Here is a 24354-nt window from a genome sequence, read left to right on the forward strand (position 1 = left end):
ACTGGGGCAGGGAATCTATAACAACGAATTTCCAGCAACTCGTTGACAGTAATCGCTGGCATGGGTACTGGCACCTGAGTTCCTGGGGGAGGGGAAACCATGACATATGAACAGGTATAAGCAATAGTGTTTCCAGGGTATCCAAGGCCTTAAGATCATAATGGGTGGATGTTTTTGAGCACAACCCAACTACTGCCAGCATACCCAAATGCAGAACAATCAGTGATCTATGAAAAATCACTGCTTTCCCGAAACATTTCTACCTTTTTTAACCATTTCCACTAAGTCAGCTTGTTTCTTTTTCACAAAGAGGGCCACTTTCTTTTAAAAACACAAACACACATAGACACACTCTTTTTAGGAAGTCACAGCCTGGATTGAGCCAAGGGCAGAAAAAGCCACTTACTCTGAGTCTGGTGACAGCTCAGAAATACTGTGAGATGTAGCAGATCGAGGCGGTGAAGGGCACAGCATGGAGGGTGTAGAGGATGTCTGTGCCGCAGAAGGTGTGGGTGTGGTCTGTGGGCCTGAGGGGGTACTGGATGATTGCACAGAGGACAAGACAGAGGAGTTAAAAGAGGCCAGGATAGAAGAAAGGATGTCTAATTGCTCTGTGGAGGGGTGACGGCTGGGGATCGCTTCAAGATTTTCTCTAGAAGGAAGCCTTCCGGAGAGGAGTTCAAGATTTTCTCTAGAAGGCTGCTGTCTAGAAAGGGCCTCTAGATTTTCCCGAGAAGCCTGCCTGCCAGGCACTATGTCCAGTGGCTCTCTGGAATTAGATCTTCTGGATAAGAAGTCCAGCTGATCTCTTGATATTTGTCGAGCTGATGTCAGCTGGTCCCTTGAAGGCTGCCTTCTAGATAGTAAATCCAGCTGTTCTCGAGAAGTGTCTCGACTTGGCAAAGTGTCCATACGATCTCTCAATGCTTGCCTATTAGGCATGGTGTTCACCCATTCTCTAGAGATCTCTCTTACTGTCCCACCACAGTCTAGCTGTTCTCGTGACCCAAATCTACAGAGCAAAGTATCGAGACGGTCTCTAGACCCCTGCCTCCTAGGCAGAGTGTTTCCGTGAATTCTTTGATCATGTCCAGTAGCTACTTCACCTAGGTTTTCTCTAGACCCATGTCTACTAGGTATGCTTGCCAGGTGCTCCCTAGACCCATGTTGGCTGAGGATCGTGTCCAGAGGCTCCCTTGACCCAGGCCTGTTCAGAATGGTGTCCAGATGCTCCCGAGACCCATGCCTGCTGGGTATAGCTTCCAGGCATTCGCCAGAATTATTCCGGCTCAGCTGTTCTCTGGACATCTGCCTTCTCATCAACATGTCCAGTTGTTCTCGTGAAGAATAACGGCTTGCTGGCTGAGAGAGGCTTCCTGCACCAGAATAAATCCGGCCATAGGAAGCTGCAGGGACAGCTCTGTGACCCAGGGTGGATGTCTTGTACCAGGAAAGCTCATTGGTCATTCTGCCCACGGATGGCAGGCCTTGCAGTCCTGGAGGGTACTGGAGGCGATTCTTCAAGATGCCTGTATAACATTTGGGGTGCAGGGTGCAGGAAATAAGAAGAATTAGACACTCTCCCACTGGATTATTTGCATTTACAAACTGAATTTATTTGCATTTCTGTTTATTTGTAATTCACGTGAAATGATATTGCTTCAGGGAAACCTGTAGTTGTTGTATAGTGCCACACCAATAGCAAGTCTACAGTGTACTGCCATGTTGATGCCCTCTTGGTTTGGATGACAGAGTCAAGGAGGCATGCAGAAGAGCAATAGTTCATTTCTAAAAGAAGGTGTCAAAACTCCAGATCACTTAGAAACTACATTCTTTGGCATTGTTTCTCTACCCATGGATGAATAGGCCATGTAGAAGGCATTCTGCACATCATTTGTTGTTTTTTCTTTTCTTCCAAGACAGATAGGTGCTGAAAGCAGTTTCTGTAACTAAAGTGAGTGAGCACTTTTCCAAGGGCTAGCGATCCGGAAGCAAGGTTGCCAGCTCTGGGTTGGGATATTTTTGAGGAGTTTGGTGGTAGATTCAGGGCAGGGACATATAATGCCATAGGGTATAATGCCGCAGAGGCCATCTTTCAAAGCAGCCATTTACTCCAAAGAAACTGACCTCTGTAACCTAGAGATTAGTTTTAACTCTGGGAGATTTTCAGCTATCACCTGAAGATCTGGAAGGGGGAGGGAGTGAAATGGAGGATTTAAATGCCCTGAACCCAACAAGACAAAAGGTCTAAAAAATGATTGGTGGAGGCACCTCCTCTGAACACGGGCTTTAGAGGGGGGCATGTACCAGCCAAATTCATGACGGATTTAAGTTTGCGAACCACTTTGTGTCCATCCCCCCCCCCAACTACTACATCCTGCTAGCTCTGTTGTTCAGACAAGCTGTCATAAATGTGATCCCATTAGCTTGCTTTTAATTGCCACGTGAGAAACTGAGAGCTCAGGGAGATGTACAAACCCACCATGCAACTTTTTATCTTCACACCAACAATATCAGGTCACAGCAGAGTACCCTTAATGTGAGATGTGGGGTACCCTTAATGTGAGATGTGAGGTTCCTGCCTGGGGGGGAGTGGCTCCGACAGCTTTTGCTGTCTACACTGCAGTTGTAATAGGTTTACTATATAGCCCCTCCCCAACAGGAGCAGCAGGAGCAACAATAAGCTAGTATTGTGTCTGGTCGGCCGCATCACTACTTTGCTCTGCCCCACCACTGGGAGTGCTGCGACTCCAGGCCTGGATGGACAGGCTCAGTGGCAGTGAGGCCTGGAGAAATGGTTCCGCCAGCTCCTAGCAACACAGGCCCATGTTCCATCCACGCCTCTGACTCTGGTCTGGGAGCTAACCTGGGCTGCAGGAGGCACACAATCGCTCACCAAAGGGATGACGTTTATTGCTTTATTTGCATACTGAATGTATTGTGAGAGTATTTAGTTACATCAGTCTGTATAGGAAAGTAATTCCTTCTTCACATTGCATAGCACAGTAAAGCTTTACAGTGAAGGAGACTTTGTGCTTCTGGGTTTTTATAATTTTTAAATAAAATGTTTACACAATGTCTGACACTAAAGGTAAAGGTAAAGGTAAAGGTAAAGGTAAAGGTAAAGGTAAAGGTAAAGGTAAAGGTAAAGGTATTCCCTGTGCAAGCACTGGGTCATGTCTGACCCTTGGCCGACCCTTAATGGCCGACTCAATATTATTGTTGTTGTTGTTGTTGCTGTTGCTGTTGCTGTTGCTGTTGTTATTGTTGTTGCTATTGTTATTGTTATTGTTATTATTATTATCATCATCAACATCATTATCATTATCATTAAGATTTATAGCCCGCCACTCCCCTAAGTCTCGTGGCAGGTAACAGCATATAAAACCCCTCGATAAAAGCCCCTAATACATAAAAACCATCCTAATACGTAACGCATCAACCAAACCAACATGGCAACACTCCTCCAAGGAGGAGACCAGGGATAGCCTGAAGTACTGCAGAAGAGGGGGACCCAATCACACCAGGAGGTGCCGGCCTCAGCCATAAGGGTGGCCTTGCCAGCCTTCCCCAGTGACACTACGTAACCAAAAAAGTGGGTAGCATAAAAGCAAACTGAGGAAAGTTGCAGCTGAAGATGGAGGAAAGGGAAAATTGGGTATATCGTTAAATAAGGTTGCAAATGCAAAATAATATATTTTCTCTATACATTCACGAGACATGGGAAGCGCAATCATATGAATTGCCCCAGGGCTCCGAAGCCCCCCATTGGGAGGGAGCTACCCAGTGAAATATGTAGTTAAGTAGGATTGTAGCCCAGGTTTCTCCCTCGCTTTACCCCTTCCATGATTCCCCCCCCCCCCAATCCTGCTTTGGTCTCCTCACCTTTCCTCTGTCGTTGAGTCTGGGTGAGGGAGTTCTCATCTCCACTGGTTAAGGCCAGATCTGGCTGGTTATTGTTGGCAGCGTCTTTGTTGACATCAAATCCAAGTTTCCTCTCTGAGCCCCACTTCTGGAGGGAGCAGGGGTGTACTTCACATTCACCCAGTGCTGGCCAATAAGACATCAGGTCATTGCCATCTACATCTAAGGGAAGGACAGTGGACAATGCCAGATACAGGATGAATCACCATGTAACTTTTGAGTCCAGGGGCACCTTTAAGACCAACAACGTTTTATTCAAGGTATAACCTTTCGTGTGCATGCACACTTTGTCTTAGAGATGTATAGACCACTGTTTGAAGAAGAGCTGTTTTTATATGCCGCTTTTCTCTACTAGAAGTCTTACAATGGCCTTCCCTTCCTCTTCCCACAACAGACACCCTGTGAGGTAGGTGGGGCTGAGTGAGCTCTGATAGGACTGCTGGATCAGAACAGCTCTATCAGGGCTGTGACGAGCCCAAGGTCACCCAGCTGGCTGCATGTGGGGGAGTGGGGAATCAAACCTGGCCCACCAGATTAGAAGCTACCACTCCTAGCCACTACACCACACTGGTTCTCTTGCCCGTCCCTCTTGTCTGCCCAGTGCAGGCACCCCCAGTACTCAGGGTGTTCTTCCTCTGTATTCTTATAAGTGCTTTCCTACTATTTACCTTTGGGTGTAGTGTTGGAAGGGTTGGTGAGAAGCCGCTCGCTGTGTGCTGCCCTTTTGAATTGGCGCTGGAACCTGCCCCGGAGATGCACATTCTCCTCACTCTCTGATGATGGAATAGAGAGGCTGCGTTCTTCGTCGAGAGAGAGGTCACTGTCTGAGTCAGAGTCTTGATCTGTACGAGGTAAGCAAAGTTCTAAACAGGTGAGGAATCAGGGAGAAATGCTGACATTTGGGGATTTGATGGCTAATAGCTTCCAGTATATAATTTCCCTCTTATAAACAACCTGTGAAGTCAAAAAACTTTGCAAAGCAGTTTATACTGTTTAAAATATTTAAAGTAGATATCCCTAAACATGTTCCCCATTACAGATGGTTCCAGTCAACCTGCCTCCTATCAAATCCCTTTGTTTTCTCAGAAAGCCAAGCTATGGTGTTTAATTTGGGAAGACAGTAGACAAAAGGCTTGTGTTGCAAGACTGGCAAGCAAGTGGTAACTTATAACCATGTAGCTAGAGACCCAAGGGAATCTAAAATGCAACTAGTTTTTTGAATCTGCAACTTGGGCTTTTGACCTTACCTGGCCCTGCATCACGGTGAAACATAGCTACATCAAGATCTGTGGGGCCGGCATGATTGAGCAAGTTATGGTCCAGGGCTGAGCCTTGATGTGCCAACATGTTCTCTCTGCAACAACAGAGAAATGTCAAGTGTGCATTCCCTTTCACCCAAAAAGAGACCATATATCAGTGGTGAAGCAGAGGTTCCCAGCCTTAGTCTCTTGCGTTTTCTGTTGTAGTTGCTAAATACCAAAGCTGGAATCTACCCAAGACCAGAGACAGCTGCTGCCAGTTAGTCAGACAGTATTAAGTTGAATGGATTATAGTCTCCCTCGATAGGACACTCCTCGTAAAACCTGTGATGCTTATGACGTTTGTGTTAAACATAAGCAGCATCAGTCATATATGTCAATCATACATACAGAGATACAGGACTGGAATGCAAAAAAGTTTGCACAGGGGCCTGGTCTATAGATTTCTGCTATAACCATGCTCTGTTGTTCTGGTATGCATCATATCACTCTCTCTGATGCCACATAAGGGGACCTGTGGGACCATCTTTAAAAACTCACTCTTGTGTACCCACAGGATCAGATTGGCAGGGTTCTGTGGTCTCTTCCCAAATAAATTCCTAGAAGAAGGGAAGAGTAGGCTTTTCTATCCCCAGTTTTCTCTACCCCAAAGAGGCTTACAATCACATTCCTGTCCTCTCCACACAATAGGCACTTTGTGAAGTAGGTGGGGGCTGGGTGAGTTCTGAGAGAACTATGACTGGCACAAGATCACCCAGATGGCTGCATGGGGAGGAGTGCAGAATCAAACTTGGTTCTACAGATTAGAGCAGGGGTAGTCAAACTGCGACCCTCCAGATGTCCATGGACTACAGTTCCCAGGAGCCCCTGCCAGCAAATGCTGGCAGGGGCTTCTGGGAATTGTAGTCCATGGACATCTGGAGGGCCACAGTTTGACTACCCCTGGATTAGAGTCTGTCATCCTTAACCACTCTATCATGCTGGCTCTTTGGAAGAAAAACCTCTAATCCACCTGCTTCAGGTGCTGTAATCAAGACTGTGAGGCCCCAGTGAAACTCTGGATGAGCACCCAGCAGAAACAAAACAGAGGGAACTGTGAGGGGTAATAATGTACGGAATATCAGCAATACCAATCAATTTATTTATTTCTAAGTTATTTATCATCTGGTATGCGTGTAGGGTAGCCAGGTGATCATCTGGCAGCCAGGCAAGAGACGTTTGGAAGTGGTTTGCTGATCCCTGCCTGCCTCCACATCATGACTCTTGTTTGACTTGGAGGTCCCCCATCCAAATACTAACAAGGACAGCCCTGCTTAGCTTCCAAGATCTGACAAGATTGGGTGTCCTGAGATATCCAGGCTCACAAGTAGAGGAGCCACAGTTAATGGGGGGGGGGAGGTGGCTTGGGTCTCCAGAAGAAGGAATACCCTTCCCAGCATGCCAGTACTTTCCCCTAGCTGTAGATTTTTAGGCACACTAAAAGACCCGTTCTTGTTGTTCTTTACCTGAGGTAGCCTCGCTGGCTAGAATGGGTGCGGGCTGAACGCACGCTGCTGACAGAGGAGATGGTGGAAGCTCCCAGGGTGATACGAATGAGACCGCTCTCCTCAAAGAGAGCGGTATTGTTGTAGGCATTAGGGCCCTGTCATGGAAAAGGAAAGATAAACAGTCACCCTCTTAGAGAGGATTTTTGGAGAATCTTCCGCATACTAAGAGCCCTGAGGCCAACACACAGAATACCCTTAAGAATACACATATTACTGGTATAACAAGATAGCAAGACGGCTCCTGGCTTTTACTAATTGCTTCTGTAGAAGAGGGAACTTTAACAAAGGTGGCTTTTCATACATGACTGAGGGATTGTTTAGCATCTGAGTGGCTGGAATCAATTCCTTCCCAGAAAGATTAAGAAGTATTGGCCATTCCCTCCTGCCCTTTTTCTTGCAAGTCTCTGACCTGCTTTCTGGATCCTAAGGTTGAATACTTGTAGAGACATACTATGAACTCAGGTATGCACAATGAAACTGACTGAGCATTCTTTGCAAAGCTCTTTCTCACTTGTTGCTGAGATACAGTAACACTCAAGGACAATGGCACTTCATTGGCAGGACAAAGCTACACAAACGTTGCTGAATCATAGGTCGGGTTGCCAGCTCTGGGTTGGGAAATACTTGGAGAAGAAGAAGCTTCTTATATGCCGCTTTTCTCTACCCAAAGATGTCTCGAAGCGGCTTACAATCCCCTTCCCTTTCATTTCCCCACAACAGACACCCTGTGAGGTGGGTGAGACTGAGAGAGCCCAGCTTGGTCAGAACAGCTTTCTCAGGGCTCTGGCAAGTCCAAGGTCACCCAGCTGGTTGCATGTGGGGAAACACGGAATCAAACCCGGCTCACCAGATTAGAAGTCCACACTCCTAACCGCTACATTACACCAAGATGGAGACTTTGGGGGGTGGAGTTGGGAGTAGGTGGGATTTGGGGTGAGGAGGGACCTCAATGGAGTATAAAGCTATGGAATCCACCCTCCAAAGCAGCTATTTTCTCCAGGGGAACTGATCTCTTCAGTCTGGAGATGAGCTATAATTCCAGGACATAGACTGGCACCCCTAAGCATAAAAGAGGGCAACTGCTAGGAAGCACGGATGATGGACCACTTGGAAAAAGTTAAAGGATCCATGTCGGGTCAGACCACACGTGATCCAAGTAATATAACATAGTGTTTCACATAACAGCCACCTTGGGATGCCTACAAACCAGTCACAGAGGCTAAAGCCTTTGAATTTCCCCTTCCCCCTAATATTCAGAGGGCTACTGCCATTTAGTCATCATAGCTAGCTATGGATGGACTTGCATGTCAACAATTTGCATAGTTCCCTCTTAAAGACCAACTAAAGGAGTTGTTATCATCCTGTAGCACTGAATTCTGCAAGTTAATTAATAACCTACGGGCCATGGTGAATCGCTGCTCTGTCTAGTCTAGCATCCTGTTTAATGCAGTGGACAGCCATTTTGTGGGAGCCCTCTTCTTCCCTCAATTACTCGTTGAACAGGAGTAACAGGGCTTGGAAACTGGGGCTTCGTTTCCAAATTCCATTCTCCTGCCCTCTTCGGTGTTTGGCATGGGATCCACCACAACAGGTTCTGCCCCACACCAAAGATGTGTCACGGTAAAATGGTAAAAATGTTGATTTAACTTGTCTTGGCTTCCCCCAAAGAATCACGTAAAATGGAATCGCTGTTGAACCGAAATGGCACCTATGGTGTTGCTCAGAGAAGGGGGATGGAGAAATTAGATACTATTCTCTTGACAATAATACAAGATCCCAATAAAGGGCCCTGCAACAGTTGCCTTGATAGTTCTCTTTTAAACGTACTCCATAAATAAATGTATGAAAAGATACTTCATTCTGCCTCTTCCGAATCTGCTGTCATTTTCACTGAGTGCTCCCACATCCTAGTAATACTGGAGAGAAAAAGTTCTCTTTATTCACTTCCTTCCTTCAGCACATAATTTTATAACCCTCTGTGGGTTGACAGAAATCATGAACGAGAGGCGATGTCCATAATAACTGCACGAGAGGGAGGAAAACCTCAGCAAACGTGATTTCATTCTTCACTGATGCTTTGCGATGGAGAAGAAACATTTGTGGGACTTCTCTCTGCCTAAGGCTTGAACGGGTAGAATTTTGAAACCATGAGAAGAAAGTCTGGTTACACCAGCTTCCATTTTAAACCACTGGAGGGGCAGTCTGGATTAAGCCATAATCATGGTTCTCTGGGGGAGAGGGCAGCATTACAGCAACGTCCAAGGCTTAGAAAGAGTAATCTTTCCCTTGAGTAAGGTCAAATGTAGTTCCCACCTGACCACCTCTGTTGGCTTCCTCATTCTGACCCTTTTTTCCGAGACAGGCTAGCTTCCAGGCTTCCTGCACCTCTTCGTTCAGGCCACAGAACAGAACCAGCACAGCCAAGCCCTGCGATGGAGAGGAAGAGAGGCTCTGAATCCAACATACGCAGACCACTGTTGACTCCCTGGAGAGGACAGCCGGATGATTATTATCCTATCTCACATGGAATCTGAGGGTCCAGATTCTTCTTACTTATTCCAGAATGCATGGGAAGGACACTATATAAATACAAAATATCGCTGTTAATATTCACAGGCCCAAGGAACCTAATTAGCACAACCATGACCTATCGCTTCCATTAGAGGGCGGAATAGGTCCAGGTATAGAGGCTGCGTGTGCTAGACAGGCACTTGGGGGGGAAAGCATTCCAAACAGACCAGCGTGCTAAACAAGAGCTAAAGGAAGCCCAACGAATAAGAAGACATGACAAGGCTAGCAGATTAGCAGTACTGAAGCAAACCTCTGACACCAATCAGGTATTCAGAAAGTTTAGCAGGGTGACTCAGACCAATTCACTGTAAAGTGTATTCTATGCGTGTTTTCGCAAGCATTTTTAGGCAAGTGGATTTCTGGCTTTCCCCCCACTTCAACATTTTATTCATGCTTTGCCTTTCTGTAGGGACAACGACCAGGATTCAGACAACTGTGCAACCAAAGTCTTGTGCGCCTGACGCTCGGACTTCCGTTTCTTCGACAGCAGCATTCCATGACAAGTGGCAACCTGCTTTTGACACTGAAGGGAAATGAATGTCTAGGAAGAAGTATGGCAAGCAAATTCTGGGGAACAGCTCCCAAGAGAAGCCAGTCATCTTCCCTTCTGCCTGTGCCACTCTATTCCACCGAACCATCTTTGCCCTTGTGCAGAGAGTTACCTGAAGGCTGCAGAGGACAGTGTAGAGGTAGTGGAAAGCCAGGACACTGTTGTTGACAGCCAAGAGGCCAAAGAGCCAAGTAGTGCTAATAACTAGAAGCAGAACGAAGGAGCTGCGCAGCGTCATGCTGGAGAGAGACGGAGAGAAAGAGCCACCCAAAAGGACAGACACAGAGGTTATAATCTGCACTTGAGCTACCACCCAACAGACACCCATGTAGGAAGAGGAGGAAACACATGGGCCCGCCCACCACACCCACACAGTGCGCTAGGAGTCTGTCTCCTCCAGTGTGACTCTTTATGGGGGCTTTTCTAACTCATGACTCCAGCATTACGAACAAATATAAGCGGAGTAATGACAAAACTCGCTGTTCCTGCCTCAAGCAACTTCAAGTTGCAGGGAAGGCAGCGGTCCAAACGGGAAGAACATTTGGAAGAACAGACAAACCAACCAAAGGAGTACAGCTCAAGACTGAATGACAAAAAACATGGTGGGATTTTACTATGATGAAGACAGAAGTTGGCTCATGGGAGGGGGGGGGGGAGATGTTGCTCAAATAAATGTTTGCCAACAACATAAAAAGCATTGCTATATAGCAGCCTTCGGGCCATACACATTTTTATGGCTGGTGAATACTCACAGAGCAGATTTCTTCTTGGTTTCCTTCTGCCCTGGGGAACACAGCATCTTTGCTACCAACAAGAACATCATCCCGTTCATCTGGAAGTAGACCAGGTGGTTAGGAAAAGCTCAGTCCCTGCACAGGATAACTGTCCTGTCAGTTCTGCCCTTCCCTACAGTACTGTCCCCCCCCCCCTCCTCAAGGCTTTGGGTTGGATCCTGCAGTCCATAAATGCAAGGACTGCAGAACTTTCCCACATCCCCCTCTCCCTTGGCAATCCTTTCAGATCCTGAGGAGGTTAGTTCCTGGTGTTGCATGGAAGTAACAGGGTGATTTTGTCCCAGTTCAGCCTCCAAATTCAGGCGGCTCTTGTCCCACTTGGGTCTCTTAACTCCATGAATAAACCTTCTCAGGATCTGAAAGGACTGTTGGGGTGGGGAGGGAAGGAAATGCAGGTCAGTTCTGTGACCATCAGCATCTTCTGTTGTTGTACCCTTATCTGGTGCAGTCTGGCTAGCTAGCTTTATTAGAGTTTGCACAAAACTCTGTGCTCATTCAGCCTCTTGGTGAAACAGAAAAGGCGGAAGAGCAGGGAAGGAGAGAGCGATTGTCAAAGAGCAGCACATTGCGCTGAGGCATGGGAATTTTCAGGAAGAGGAGAAGAGACATGATAAATAGAGAAGGCAGGCTAAGGGAAAATGAGCCAGGTTTCTTGCCAATCGTTTATGAAGAGAAAAGGAAGCAGAACGGGGAGAAGATATGCTGGATGAGGACGAGCGCAGCACGGAGAGTCTTACCAAACGGGGGCTATCTGTGAGCAGTTGTACTCACCAGAATGACAACAGCAATGGGCCCTGCAAAACTCCAGATTAGTTTGTCATGAATGGAAATCCAGCAGAAATCTGGGTTCCCGTAGCCCTCTGGATCCAAGCCAACTGATAATCCTGGCAGCAGGAAAAGAGATGGTCAGTAGCACAGAACTCCTCCAACACCCCTGGCCTCTTGCAAGGCTTTTGCCCAGGTCTCTTAAAGCATATTGTGGTCACTGCAAATCTGCATCCTCTCCCCCCCCACACACACACACCCATTTTCCTTTAATTTCCAATGGGAGGCTTGCAAGCTGAACTATTTGGCTATTTCATAGTAGACTTGTTTTCTTGTGGAGGCCCTTGGAGGTTCAGAATGTCTGAACTTTCTGATTGCTCCTGACTAATCTCACAAAGAATTAGGAACACAGACCTGAAATGTTGAAATTAAGCTTACAGTTCTAATATACATAACCAAAGATTTGTTCTAGGTAATGGATGTGGAATCCCTTTGGAAGTTCTGTATCTTATATCTTGGTCATCCACTATAGGAGAGACAGCAATTTGGATGACAAGTGACTACAGCTGTGTTGCTGGCTCAGAGGAAATCTTTAACCTTCTAAGCACATCTGTACTTACCAGTGATGATGGCGGGGACCCCCCAACCAATGGCATAGTAGAACCTCATGGCTCCATAGTTGATATTGCGGACTTCAGTCTGCATGCGGTAGATATGGAGCCCTTGCACAAAGAGCCAAGCAAATGTGGAGAGGAAGAAGTAGTGCAGCAGGATGGCAATCACAGTGCAGAGGAACTAGGAGCAAAATCACCCATTATTCACAGGAGTCCTCTTAAAAACAGTTGATTGACTTCTCTCTCAATATATTTTCTTCAAAAGTTCCACTGACTTTGGGAAGTTCAACAAATACAATGCCACTTTCCCCCAAACCAACATCAAAACCTGCATAACCCTGAATATTCCCATGACTGCATCTATGCAGTGGAGCATGGAGTGTGATATCAGTATAGACATCTGAAAAGAATTCTGGGTATCTCAACATCTGTTAGAGTTGCAGGGAAAACCTAGAGGCCTGTTGGCTCATCTTTATATTCTTCACTTAGCATGACTGTTGATCCTTCTTGTTGCTTTTTTACAAACTTGTTCCCATCTCCACAACCAAGCAGGTTAGCTACTACTGGCTTCCTGGTCTACTGTGTTCAGTAGGCTGGTCTTCCTTCTCTCACCTGGTTTTCAGTTTGGTTGATGCCCAGGAGAAAGAGAAGCTCTGAGAAGAAGAGGGTGACAGAGATGTTACAGTGGATGCCCCGAGTGTTGGACTTGAGACCTTTCAGGCAGACCAGGAAGGAGAAGGTCAGCAGCAAGCACACCAGGGAGACAGATACCAAGGAATAGGTCACAATGGCCAAGGTCTCCAGGTCGCCTTCTAGCTGCTACAGGAAGAAACCAAAGTAGAAAGGTGTCAGGGAGAAAGCACAGAGTTTGTATGGACCAGTCTCTTTCTGCAGCATAATACTGAGATGGAGATACAGCAGTGGTTCTCCTTGAGCTTTGTCTTTTTCCTGTAGACTTCCTGCATGTCTAGATCATCACCTACCTGTGTCTTGCTACTTGACAGGCTGCAGCTAGGTGGCCACACTGCGGCTGCTTGGTTTAATCACAGAGTAGATTGAGGAGGAGAGTTTACTTTCACAAGAAGGGCTCTGAGCTGATGAAGGATCTGATCTCTGCCCTGCCACTCTCCTCACCACCGCCACCATCCCGTGCTGATACTGCAGGTGCTTTCCCCCCAGCCTGGCTCCAACCCCAGAAGATGGCTGCCTAAACTGATGATGCACACTGATATTAAATGGATGTTATTTCTGTTTTACTTGTGAATGGGGCATGCTTACTTGTGAATAAATAAATGCATCTTCATATCTACTTTGCCCCTCCATGAAATCACAGTATACTGTTCTAATTTTCATCACTGAGTTCTCTGCTTATACTTCAAAAGCCACTATCACTGGATGAAAAACTGGAATTACCTGTCACTGGATAGCCCAGGTAAGCCTGATATCAGATCTCAGAAGCTAATCAGGGCTGAGTTTGGCTAGTATTTGGATGGGGAGACCTTCAAGGATTTGGATGGAGTTCCTCCAAAGAACACCAGGGGTCATGACACAAAGGCAGACAATGGCAAACCACCTCTGAACATCCCATGTCTAGCTGCCAGACAATTATCGGATCTCCTGGCTACAATACATATTGCTATATGATAAATAATAATAATAACCTCTCGATGGGAACTGTCCATCAGGACTCCAAAAGTGCCAAACTGGTAGCAGTGGCAGCGAACATGTGTGGCATTTCGATACACAAGATCACAATCCCGTGCTGTCCAGAAACCAGTAGGCTCAATCCTGTAGTCACAAAGAAATTTTAAAGAGAGAGAGGTGAACATGAAGATACTGATGGGGGCCCAGGTTATATGCTTTTTTGTACAGGAAATAGTTTTTCTAGTTGGATAGTTTAGCTACCTCTTCTAAGGGATCTGGATGGAGTGGATTATTTTGAATAGAGAAGCCCCTTCAATAGATAGCCAAAGCTGATGAGTTCAACCCTTAACAGAAGAGGACACTTTAATACGCCAGTTCTGTGGGACAGCAGCACAGAAGACCAGTTTCACATTTGTGGATGTGAATGTAGTTGGGATTGCTGATTTCTACTTATGCATTGTGCCAACAAGACAGATTTATTCATTAGTTTCTTAGGCTGCCCCTCTCTGATAACAATCTCAGGGCAGCTAACATCATTTAAAACCCATGTGCAAAGTACAAAAAAGATTTACAATTCAGATAAAAATTCTAGTTCAGAGCTCTGCCACAAACTCCCAGAACCTGGGGACAGGATAATTCAAATGTAATTTATTTCCCCACATTCAGATGGTGGAGGGTGATGGGTATGGGGTATGGGGGGGGCATTCTGATGTCATAGATTGCTAACACTGGCCTCAACCGTATGTGTGGTGGAAGAGAGCTGATTTGCAGGCCCTTTGGAATTTTGACAGCTCTGATAGGGCCTGGCTCTGGTTGAGGCCAATCCTATTTCCTTGGGGTCTGGGATCACCAGTGCTGGAATTTGCTGAGCTCTTCAGGGGACATACTTGGAGATGTGGTCCCTCAGGTACTCAGGCCCTAGACTGCATAAGGCCTTGAAGGTTAATACCAACATCTTAAACCTGATCCAAAATTTGACTGGCAGCCAGTACAGCTGCTGGAGGGCAGGTTGAATGTGGGCTGTCCATGTGGTCCTGGTGAGGATCCGGGCAGCCACATTCTGGACCAGTTGTAATTTCCAGATCAAGGTCAAGGGAGGAACCACATACAACAAGTTACAGTAATCTAACCAGGAAGTGGCCGTCACTGTGGATAGGAGCTTCACTTGGAAAGTACTTACCATTTGGTATCAACTGAGCTTTCCTCCTGTTCTCCAAGTATACCATTCTGTCCTTAAATCACTGTAGCCACTCCTTAAAATGATCTGCATCAAGTTTAAAGGTTTTCTCATCACTTAACTCTCTATTCTTGATTACATTTCCTTGGAAGTCTCTCCTTATACCCAGTCTTTCCGTCTACACTAGATCGTTGACTATCTTGTTATTTTGTTACAGCAGGGATGACCAAGAGTATGAACTGTGATCCAGGAAGCCCCGGCCCTGGCAACAAATATACTAAGAGGACTTCAATAGAACTAGCTTACCCAACAGGATGGGTTAAAATTTCAACAAGATAATGTGTAAAAATGCATTGGCTGTTGAAATGTCTTTGTGCTACTTCTTATTCTTTCCTCCCAATTATACTTTTGTGCTTTCCATTAAGTTATTCCTTCTGTCCAAACAGCCTCTTGTCTATTCCTCAAAGCCACCTTCTCCAAGTAACGTCTTGAAGCAGTCTTCTTTTTCTTGGACTGGGCTGTCCTCAACTTACTTACTTTTCAAATCACTGTTTGTTAACCCCAAACTCTGCCCAGTCCACCCAACCTGGATGGCCCAAGCAAACTCAATCCCATCAGATCTCAGAAGCCCTGGCAAGCACTTGGAAGGGCAACCTCCAAAGATCACCAGGACCATGATGTAGGAGCAGGCAATGGCAAACCACCTCTGAGCATCTCTTGCCTGGCAGCCAGACAGTCTTAGGATCCCCTGGCTTTATGAAACACCTGCCATATGATTGATGAATAAACAAACCTGCCCAGTCCATATTTTTTACTAGGCTGGAACCACATCTCCTCTGTCGATGCCGAATGAATGCTAAGTAGCAGTAGTGGTTATCAGTGATTAACAACAACATTGTACTCTTGCCCAGAGGAAATGCTGAAAACCAAGGATAATTATTCTGAAGTGAAAAGGAAACAGAAAACAAATTCACATGTGTTGACTTATGGCTGAAAGCTGAATCCCCTCCTCCAGCATTTGAGAAGAAAATGTCTATCTGTGTTTGATTTGTGATGATTGTTCCACAGCAGGGGTAGTCAAACTGAGGCTCTACAGATGTCCATGGACTACAATTCCCACGAGCCCCTGCCAACATTTGCTGGCAGGGGCTCATGGAAATTGTAGTCCATGGACATCTGGAGGGCCGCAGTTTGACTACCCCTGTTCCACAGGTTCAAACAAAGTTTGGGTGAGGCACAGATAAGTAAAGCTCTTTTTTCAAGTGTCACACAAAACCCGCTGGGGCTGGACCAGAGACGAGGCTTTCCCTGGCCTAGTCCGGTGACCTGTCCTCCGGACCCTGTGGGCTCTCCCAGTGCCCCTCCAGAAGTCCAAAGGCAAATGAAAGTGAAGGAAGAGGGAAGCAACCACGGAGCAGCTGTGAAGGCACTTACTGGACGGAGTGATTCCACTGGACACAGAGGGGCTTGCTGCGGTTGACTGTCTCAAGCAGGCGGAATTCGAGCACCAAGGGGGTCTCCAACGTTCCCTGGAGAAAGGTGTGATTGCTGAACACAGATACACTCACTATGGGGGAATTCATAACAGGGTTTTTGGGGAGCCTGTAAAGAACAAAGAAGCCTCGTTACAGGATGCCACATGGCAACAATCAACCGTAGACTGTTCAAGTGTCACAACGGTACAAACGGTCTTTGAGGACACCAAACAAGCTGCTCCCTAGTCACCTTGGATAGCAAACACAGGGTACCCACTGGTTGCCCATACAGAACTGGCAGTGCTTGGAAGCCCAGCCGAGAAATAAGCAGCAGCTGGTACCTGAGATTGCGGCGATCCACCTGGTAGCGGGCAGGCAGAAGCCCTCCAAGTGTGCGGTAGATGATGAGGATGAGGATAGTTACAGCCGGCTCAGGTTCTGGCAGGGAGTGCCTGGGGGGGGAGCTTTCCATGGTGTCATTGGTTGCACTGCTGGCTGATACTGAGGCGGCAGGCGTGGGAGCTGGAATGAGGGAAGCAGAACAGGAAGGAGCCAGTGGCACAGTGGCCATGGAATGTGGCCTTAACCGTGGATGCTGGGCATGCCTCATAGAGATGCTTGTCATGCAAGGCTTGACTGCATATTCCTCAGAGTTTCTTGGGTTACTCATGGAATTGATTCTGAGTTTTTTCAGCCTTGGAAAAGCAGGCCAAAATAAAGAGGTGCACCCTTCCTTAGTGGAATGATTTTAGAAAGAACAATCCCCTAAAGTTAATTCAATACTCATTTTAAAAATAGTGTCTATCGGAGCAGCATCACATAAAGGCATCACATTGTGCCTTTAGAGAGGCACAGATCAGAACGTTCAATAAAGTCATGTGTGGCTTGTGTAATAGCATCTGTATAAGCTGGCTGTACACTATACCCTCTGAATCAGATTCAGAGTTCAGTGAAATCTGTTAGTAGACAAAATCGGTAGAATAGGAATGACATACATGTGCATACAGGATTTATTTCTATGGGGTATGACTGTGTTCTGTGTATTGATAGAGCTATCAGAATATTTTTTTAAAATTATTAATACATTGATTGCTTATTGGGTGGGAATTGCAGAATCCTACTAACAAACCTCACTATCTCCTTCAGAGGTTGAGGAATGTGTCCTACAAAGAAGGAATGTCTCAAGGTAGCATTCAGTAGCACTGCAATTTAGGGGTTAATGCTTAAATTTGGTCAAAAATCCTTGAAACTCTATATGACTGTTTAATGTAATGCTCCCTCACAGGTGGGTCCAAATGACTGCCATGCTATAGTCTTGCCCCAGTTGGAAATAGGACCAATGACAAGGAGTCATTTGACCTTAGCTTGTAACCCCAAAGGACTCTTCTTCATCCTTCTGTTTCCCCTCAGCTGTCCTTTTGATCTGGGTACGGAACTGTGGAGAAGGAATTGCTTTGCCCCTAAGGATCAACATTTCTCCCAGCTCCTTCCCTCTTGGCAATTTACCTTTGGAGTAAATTAAACAACAGTTTCCTGTGGTCAAGAGCTCTAAGCCAGAGCATTTGCAATGTCTGCTATGCCATCTGGTCCTGGTACTGCCCAAAAGAACTATAAATGGTAGGGTCAAACCAGCCCATGAAGGAAGGAATGGTTTCTAAGTCCATTGAGATGGGGCTGGCAGAGATAGAAGTGGCAGCCACTTACCTTCTACTTTGGGAGGTGTAAGAACGATGTGAGTGTGTGGGTCCCACATGGCCTGGCCACGGAAGAGGCTGCTGTGATAACGAGGGTAGCGTCTCCTGATGTTAGTGGTATTCTCCATGCGGTCAATGCTGAGCACTGTGTGGGGAAAAGACAGAGAGCATCAGTTTGAGGTTTCACAACTGACCTTCCTATGTAAGAGCAGAGAAACAAAGTGGGAAACGTCTGAACGGAAAACATGAATGCGTAAATGCTCAGAGGCACCTATAAGCATAGGCACAAATGGGCTGTGAAGTATATTTGAAGCTCTTAGGGCTACTTCCTGTGTTTCTTTCCAGCAACATTGCTGTGGAAAGACAGTTTAGTCATAATAAAATGTATAGGTATTTTAAAGAGAAGAAATACATTCATGTGCTTCTGGCTATTTTTTGTACAAGTGCCTTTCTCTGGAAAATAGATAAGTGCTTTGTATGTGTTACGGGGGGGACGTGCACATCAGTTTTGGGTTTTTTAAAGATGCCTTCCTTTTGTTGATGTTGTCAGCCATTCAGCCGTGCAATGCTCTGGCCAGTGTCCCCCTTGATCGCACCCAACCACTGTGCCCTTTGTCGGCCGGGTTTCCTTTTCTCACTTTTGTAAATACTTGCCCACAAAACTGAGAGAAGAATGAGGTGGGACTCAAGCAACGCATCTGCATCTGGTCCCCCCAGTAACAGTCCTTTGCATTCTCTGCTATAATAGAAGAATGTATAGGCTACTGCTCTGGAACCCTATTGTAAAGATGCCCTATACTATGGGTGCTTCTTCACTGGAACTTCTCAGGCTACCATTTTGGTACTCTAGACCCAAACTGTAACAGATGAGACAAAATGCCTAAAATAAAGCAAGAGTGATATATTCCATGTAAACCGCTCTGGACCATATGGGAGGTCAATATAAAAATCTAAGAAAACAACAAATAAACATTGCAGCAGCCACATCATTGGCCAGGCAATACAGACTAGGCACTGTGCTCTGATCCCACTTGACCAAAACTCAGTTTGCAGCAGCACAGTCAAAGTTGTTGATGCAGCAATCCAGTTCTTAGTCCCTTAGGTCAGGGGTAGTCAACCTGTGGTCCTCCAGATGTGCATGGACTACAGTTCCCATGAGCTCCTGCCAGCAAATGCTGGCAGGGGCTCATGGGAATTGTAGTCCATGCACATCTGGAGGATCACAGGTTGACTATCCCTATCTTAGATGACTTAAGTCACTTTGGCTGCTATCCTAAGGATACTTTTCTGGAGGAAGACCCATGGGACTTACTTCTGGGTAGGCCTGCTTAGGATCGCTTCCTTAGTCATCTCCACTGCTGTAGCGGGGCTTTGCATCTGGTACAGGAAGCATGCTAGCTATCATGCCCAACCCTAATGGCCATTCCTTATTTAGGCCATCTCATTGATCTCATTTGGCCATCTCAATCCAATTATTTATCTACAGTTATTTGCCTTCTTTCTGCAACTCGCAGCATTCATACAGCCCTGCAAGGTGGGAGGGTCAGTGGACTACCATATCAAAACTGCACAGGCCCCCTGATCCCAGCTGAATCAATACTTACCAATATTGGGGGTCACCACACCAACAGGGTTGAGGTAGGTGAGTTTCATGTTGCTGGCCAGCGTGCCTGTGTACTCTCTCAGCTGCTCCATCAGGCCTGCACTACCATGATCATTCTGTAGCAACGTGTCCCAGTGCTCCCGATTCTCTAGTGCAAGCACTGAGCTGCCAGCCTGCAGCAGGTTCTGGGGACAGAGATGGTGGACAGAACTTGAAGCTCTAATTCCTCCTTCATAAGTACTTTCACAGAGTTGGTTTCTAAACTTCCCATTAGCAAGTTCAGAGGAGCTTGATCTTATGTGTGTCTATTCAGAAGTAAGCCCCCCTCCTCTGAAAACAGTACACAGAGATTTATAGATGTATATGCTCAAAGATAACAAGAAAACCAGAGGTGCAAGCTGTTCAGGATAATGATCCTGTATCCAGTGCCAACTACATTTCTAAAGATTTTCTGTTTCTTTTCTTTTTAGTAACTCATAGATTTTTAAAAAATTGTGGAGGTATTACCCAGCTCTTGCAAACATAGCACTTCTTTGATGGGTTATTTGCAGAGGTCAGCAGGATACCTTATTGCCTGTACCAGCTCTTACTGTACACAAGAGAGAGCTCAATATCATTAGGCAAGGTATCCTGTGACTTATGTTTTGGTGCCATAGGAGGTAGCCAAATGGGGTCCATGAAAGGTATTTTTCCCTGTGTTATTCTTGGATTCCACCTCTCCCTCCTCCTAGGACACAGGGATTGTGTTAAGCAGGCACAAGATCCTGGATGATGGGAAACATTTCCTCAGTAAAATTTCTTTTAGGAAGAATTTGAAAGAATGTTACTTATGCTCCATTCCAGGTCTGATCTCATTATACTTGAAATTCAGAAACAATATTCTCCAGTAGCACATTTAGAATGAAGACTACGTGCAAAATCCATTGATTTATTGGCATTCTAAAAGTCTGATCCAAAACAAAGAAGGCTTTAGCTGCAAAACACTGTAACTGGCGCCATTTAACATTTATCCTATTTTAGTTTGGAAAACTAAAAAATGCATTTACTATCTGGTTAAGGTGGGTGGATAAGGAGACCTCTTAGAGGGCATTACAAGAAGAATGATCATTTTATTATTTTATCTTCAAGTTAGATAGTTCACCTGGATTAGGGAAGTCTCTCAAACAGTTCCAAAATATATATACATACCTTTCTTTTTCGTTTATTTAAATTGTTATAGAACAATGAGGCTGAGAGGCCTTTTTAGGAATGAGAGTTTGTTGAAAACTGAAAAGGGAGGATAAACTGTTGTATTTCTCAATAGGAACAATTGCAATTGTTGGTGACCACAACCTGATGCAGCACTGATTGCTGAAGGAGCAAACAGGCACAATCTTGCTCAAGTGCTTGGTCACAGGAAAAAGTTATTGGACTCCAGAAAAAGTTCCCCTCTTGATGTGTGAGAAATTGGAAAAGTGTCTTGGTTTCAGCTACTTGATGCAGGGTTGGGATCAGTTTGAATTTGCATGTGCGTATCTGGGTAAGGTTTGTATCCAATAGTACCTTAAATACCAACAAGATTTCCAGGGTAGTGAGTCAAAGCTTTGTGAGTCAAAGCTTCCTTTGTGCCTTCATATCTGGGTCATTAGTTCTTTCCTAGATCTTCTGCTGAGCCACCAAGCAATTGCTCCGCAGCACGTAACATAATGCAATGTCCAGTTTCAGCTAGTTGAATGAACAATGTGCTTGAAAATTTTGAATGCAAACCAGAAACCCTGCACATTACAAGGCTTTTAAAAACTAGTGGGAAAAATTCTGTTACATTTGCATGGACCTTTCTCAGCTGCATCCTTCGCATTCTGCTTCCCAGAGCTGCAATTGTGCTTAGCAGTCGAAGCAGTAAGATTCCCACCACCCCCACCTTCAGCGACAATCGACTTGCCAGTAAGGCTGGCAAAAGGCATTCCAGAAGTTCAAATTGCCTTTCACTCAATTCCACCACATACTGAGTCATGCAAAAGGTGCTCACCTCATTGAAGTGGGCATCTTGGGTGGCTGTGAGGCCAAAGCCATGCTGCCTGCTCTCAAATGCCATCAAGCGGGACAGCAGGCGATATGTGATATGAACGTCATTGCCAAAGTAGCGCTCCATCTGGTCGGTCACTGCCCGTAGCTGGTGGGCCAGTTTCTTGGCTTCTATGGTATTCAGTTCAGTTTCATTCCTTTCCAAGCCCTCCAGCTAACAACAAAGAGAAGGGAGGGGGAATTGCACATTGCATCCAGAACAGAAATTCAGCACCTATCTCCCGGCTGAAAGGCGAAAACTAAAGAGACAGGAAAAGGGTTACTAATGCAGCTGGGGATCACTGGCAGCCTGTACCTGGATGTCCATTTTTGACAGAGAACAAGAAGTCATTTTGAGTAGTCACCTATAAGGAAAATCACTGCGTTCATGGTCAGGATGTAAAATTTGCTCTCAGTCAGAAAATGATGTCACAGCAGTTTACTTCCACAGGAGAACAGTAACATCTGGTTCACAGATGGTTCTGCTGTTTAACCCTCTGGAAAAAGGACTGCGGACTGAAGCAGTGATCTCATCTTGAAACCAAATCAATTTAATTAGAGAGTAAGTTTTGAAACAGTTTCTAGAGATGGAAATAAATTTACTGTGCACTAAGTATTATCACACAATTCCCTTCTCTGCAATAGAGCTCAATTCAATACAAAAAATCTGAATGGACAGAAAGAAAAAAAATATTCCTGTACAATATAAGAGGAAAAACAGGATTGCACGGCAGACACTGAAGTGCAAAAATAACAACAGAGAAAACAACTTTTGACATAATACCATATTCCATGTGCACTGTGGGTGCTATATCTTGAGTATGCTGTCGAGACTAACAGGGGTGGGGTGGGGGGGGCAATCAGTATATAATAAATACCCACAATGTATTTCTTGTACAGGTCTGCTGCATTGAATAAGCACCATACAACAGGTCATCTAAACCTGCCCATAAGAACACATACCAGTGCTGAGAGCTCCTTAAAGGCAGGAGATGTGCAGTTGAAGAGATCTGGCTCCATCCAGCCTCTCTCCTCATCACAGTGCCGAACTGCTGAACCTGAGAGAAGGAAGGATACAAACGTAGCCAACTGAGAGAGCTATTCCCCTACAGTTGGCCAGGAAAGACCGCTGGGACAACAAACCCTGTGCCAGATCAGAATTACTGAACAAAGCACTGGCAACACCAGTAACACCGAGGACCAGCACCAGTGAGGGAACCGATTCAGAGGAGGCCGTGCAAACCCTGCATTTCATTAGCAACTAATTTGCTAACAATTCTAATTTAATGTGCATTAATTTGTGTTTGTGGGCATTCCCCCAAATGCTGAGATTAAATATTTTCAAGCTGGGAGAGTTGTTGAGATCAGAATTAATCAGTCACTGTAGTGTGTCACGCAGTATAATAATTTTCTCCATGATTTTATGGCTAAAGAAGGTTTTGAAGAGCAAATGCCATAACAGGAAATCCCATATCACTGACCCTCAAATCTGCGAAGTCTTCTACTTTTGTAAATCTCTCTGTAATGCCACAACGATCACTCAAGCCCTTGAGGGTGGATAGATACATAGGTGCTGAAAGCCAGCATCAGTGTGGTACTAAAATTTCATCGGGAAATATTTTGTCAGCTTCAGAGTGAGCGCTACGTTTGATTCATGCACTCCTGAGAATGAACTGTCTCTCACTGTATGCCTGCAAAGCCCGTCATATGAAAGGGGAGGGTCTTAGAATGCTCATATTAATGTGAGGGGTGCTACTCAGATTAAAAACTATACCATTCAGGGTTAGCAGAAGTGACTGCCCCACCTCATACTCTGATCATTTCTTCCCCCAAATGTAGGTAGAATCCACAGGTCCTTGGATGTCTCATCTGGAACAAGCTCAAGCTACTCTCTCTGGGTTGGGATTCATTTGTTCATTTTGCCCCCGTCAAGTTTAACATATTTGGCAACAACTCATTCAAGAGGAGTATTTCAGCAAACAGATGTCGAGATAACTGAAAGGAAGAGGCGAAGGAGAAACTTGGAAGGCAATTCAGAAGAGATGCATAGTAGGAAAGGAGAAGATTAAGCCCTCCATCCTCCTTTACTTCTCTGATTCACATCCATCTATCTTGCACCAAATTTTCCAGGAGCCAGCTTATACCGGCACTGACAATGCCTTCGAGAGTTTTTTCTCGGTTATTTGAAGGGTTACAGACTTACATGTTTTACATTCAGGGAATAGGACCTTCTCAAAGGAAAACCACCGGGCACTGCACTAAAGCACAAGATGGCAACAATTTGGGGGCACAACACAGCCATGCAGCTTTCTAGAACACCAGAATGTCACCAGGATCACCAAAGCCAGAAGGCCCACACTATTGATATCTATATAAAAACACACTATAGATATCTAGTGGGAGCATTAAGTTTTCCTTAATGCTGTCCATCAGTTGTCACAAACAGCATCAGCACCGTCATTCACACGACCCACACCGACTGCCATCCTCACCAGTAGCACTAGAAGTGTGTTCGGCAGTGACCTGAATGGGAAAAACATCAGCACGGTAACAACAGCTGTGATCCCTTAAAATTCCAAGCTGGTCTAGCCAGATGGTCCTTTTTGTCATTTTGCAAATGGAAAAGTTTGAAGTTCTGCCAGGGCTGGGATTATTCAACTCAGTGCTGGAGCCAAGAGTACTCCTCTCACAGCT

General features: G+C 45.6%; 1 protein-coding gene across 1 annotated transcript in view; it reads right to left on the reverse strand.

The window, feature by feature from the left end:
• Positions 1–24354, reverse strand: part of CELSR3 (cadherin EGF LAG seven-pass G-type receptor 3) — a 97480-nt gene that overhangs the window by 8275 nt on the left and 64851 nt on the right. Inside the window, 18 exon segments of the mRNA XM_077325430.1 lie at positions 407–1529; positions 3886–4086; positions 4593–4766; positions 5172–5278; positions 6689–6825; positions 9044–9157; positions 9964–10090; positions 10604–10683; positions 11417–11529; positions 12031–12205; positions 12637–12843; positions 13686–13812; positions 16280–16447; positions 16662–16842; positions 18025–18159; positions 19619–19802; positions 21626–21835; positions 22624–22718. Coding sequence (XP_077181545.1) covers positions 407–1529; positions 3886–4086; positions 4593–4766; positions 5172–5278; positions 6689–6825; positions 9044–9157; positions 9964–10090; positions 10604–10683; positions 11417–11529; positions 12031–12205; positions 12637–12843; positions 13686–13812; positions 16280–16447; positions 16662–16842; positions 18025–18159; positions 19619–19802; positions 21626–21835; positions 22624–22718 — 3658 coding nt within the window.

This window comes from Paroedura picta, chromosome 3 (genome assembly GCF_049243985.1).
Source record: "Paroedura picta isolate Pp20150507F chromosome 3, Ppicta_v3.0, whole genome shotgun sequence".
Taxonomy (NCBI): Eukaryota; Metazoa; Chordata; class Lepidosauria; order Squamata; family Gekkonidae; genus Paroedura; species Paroedura picta.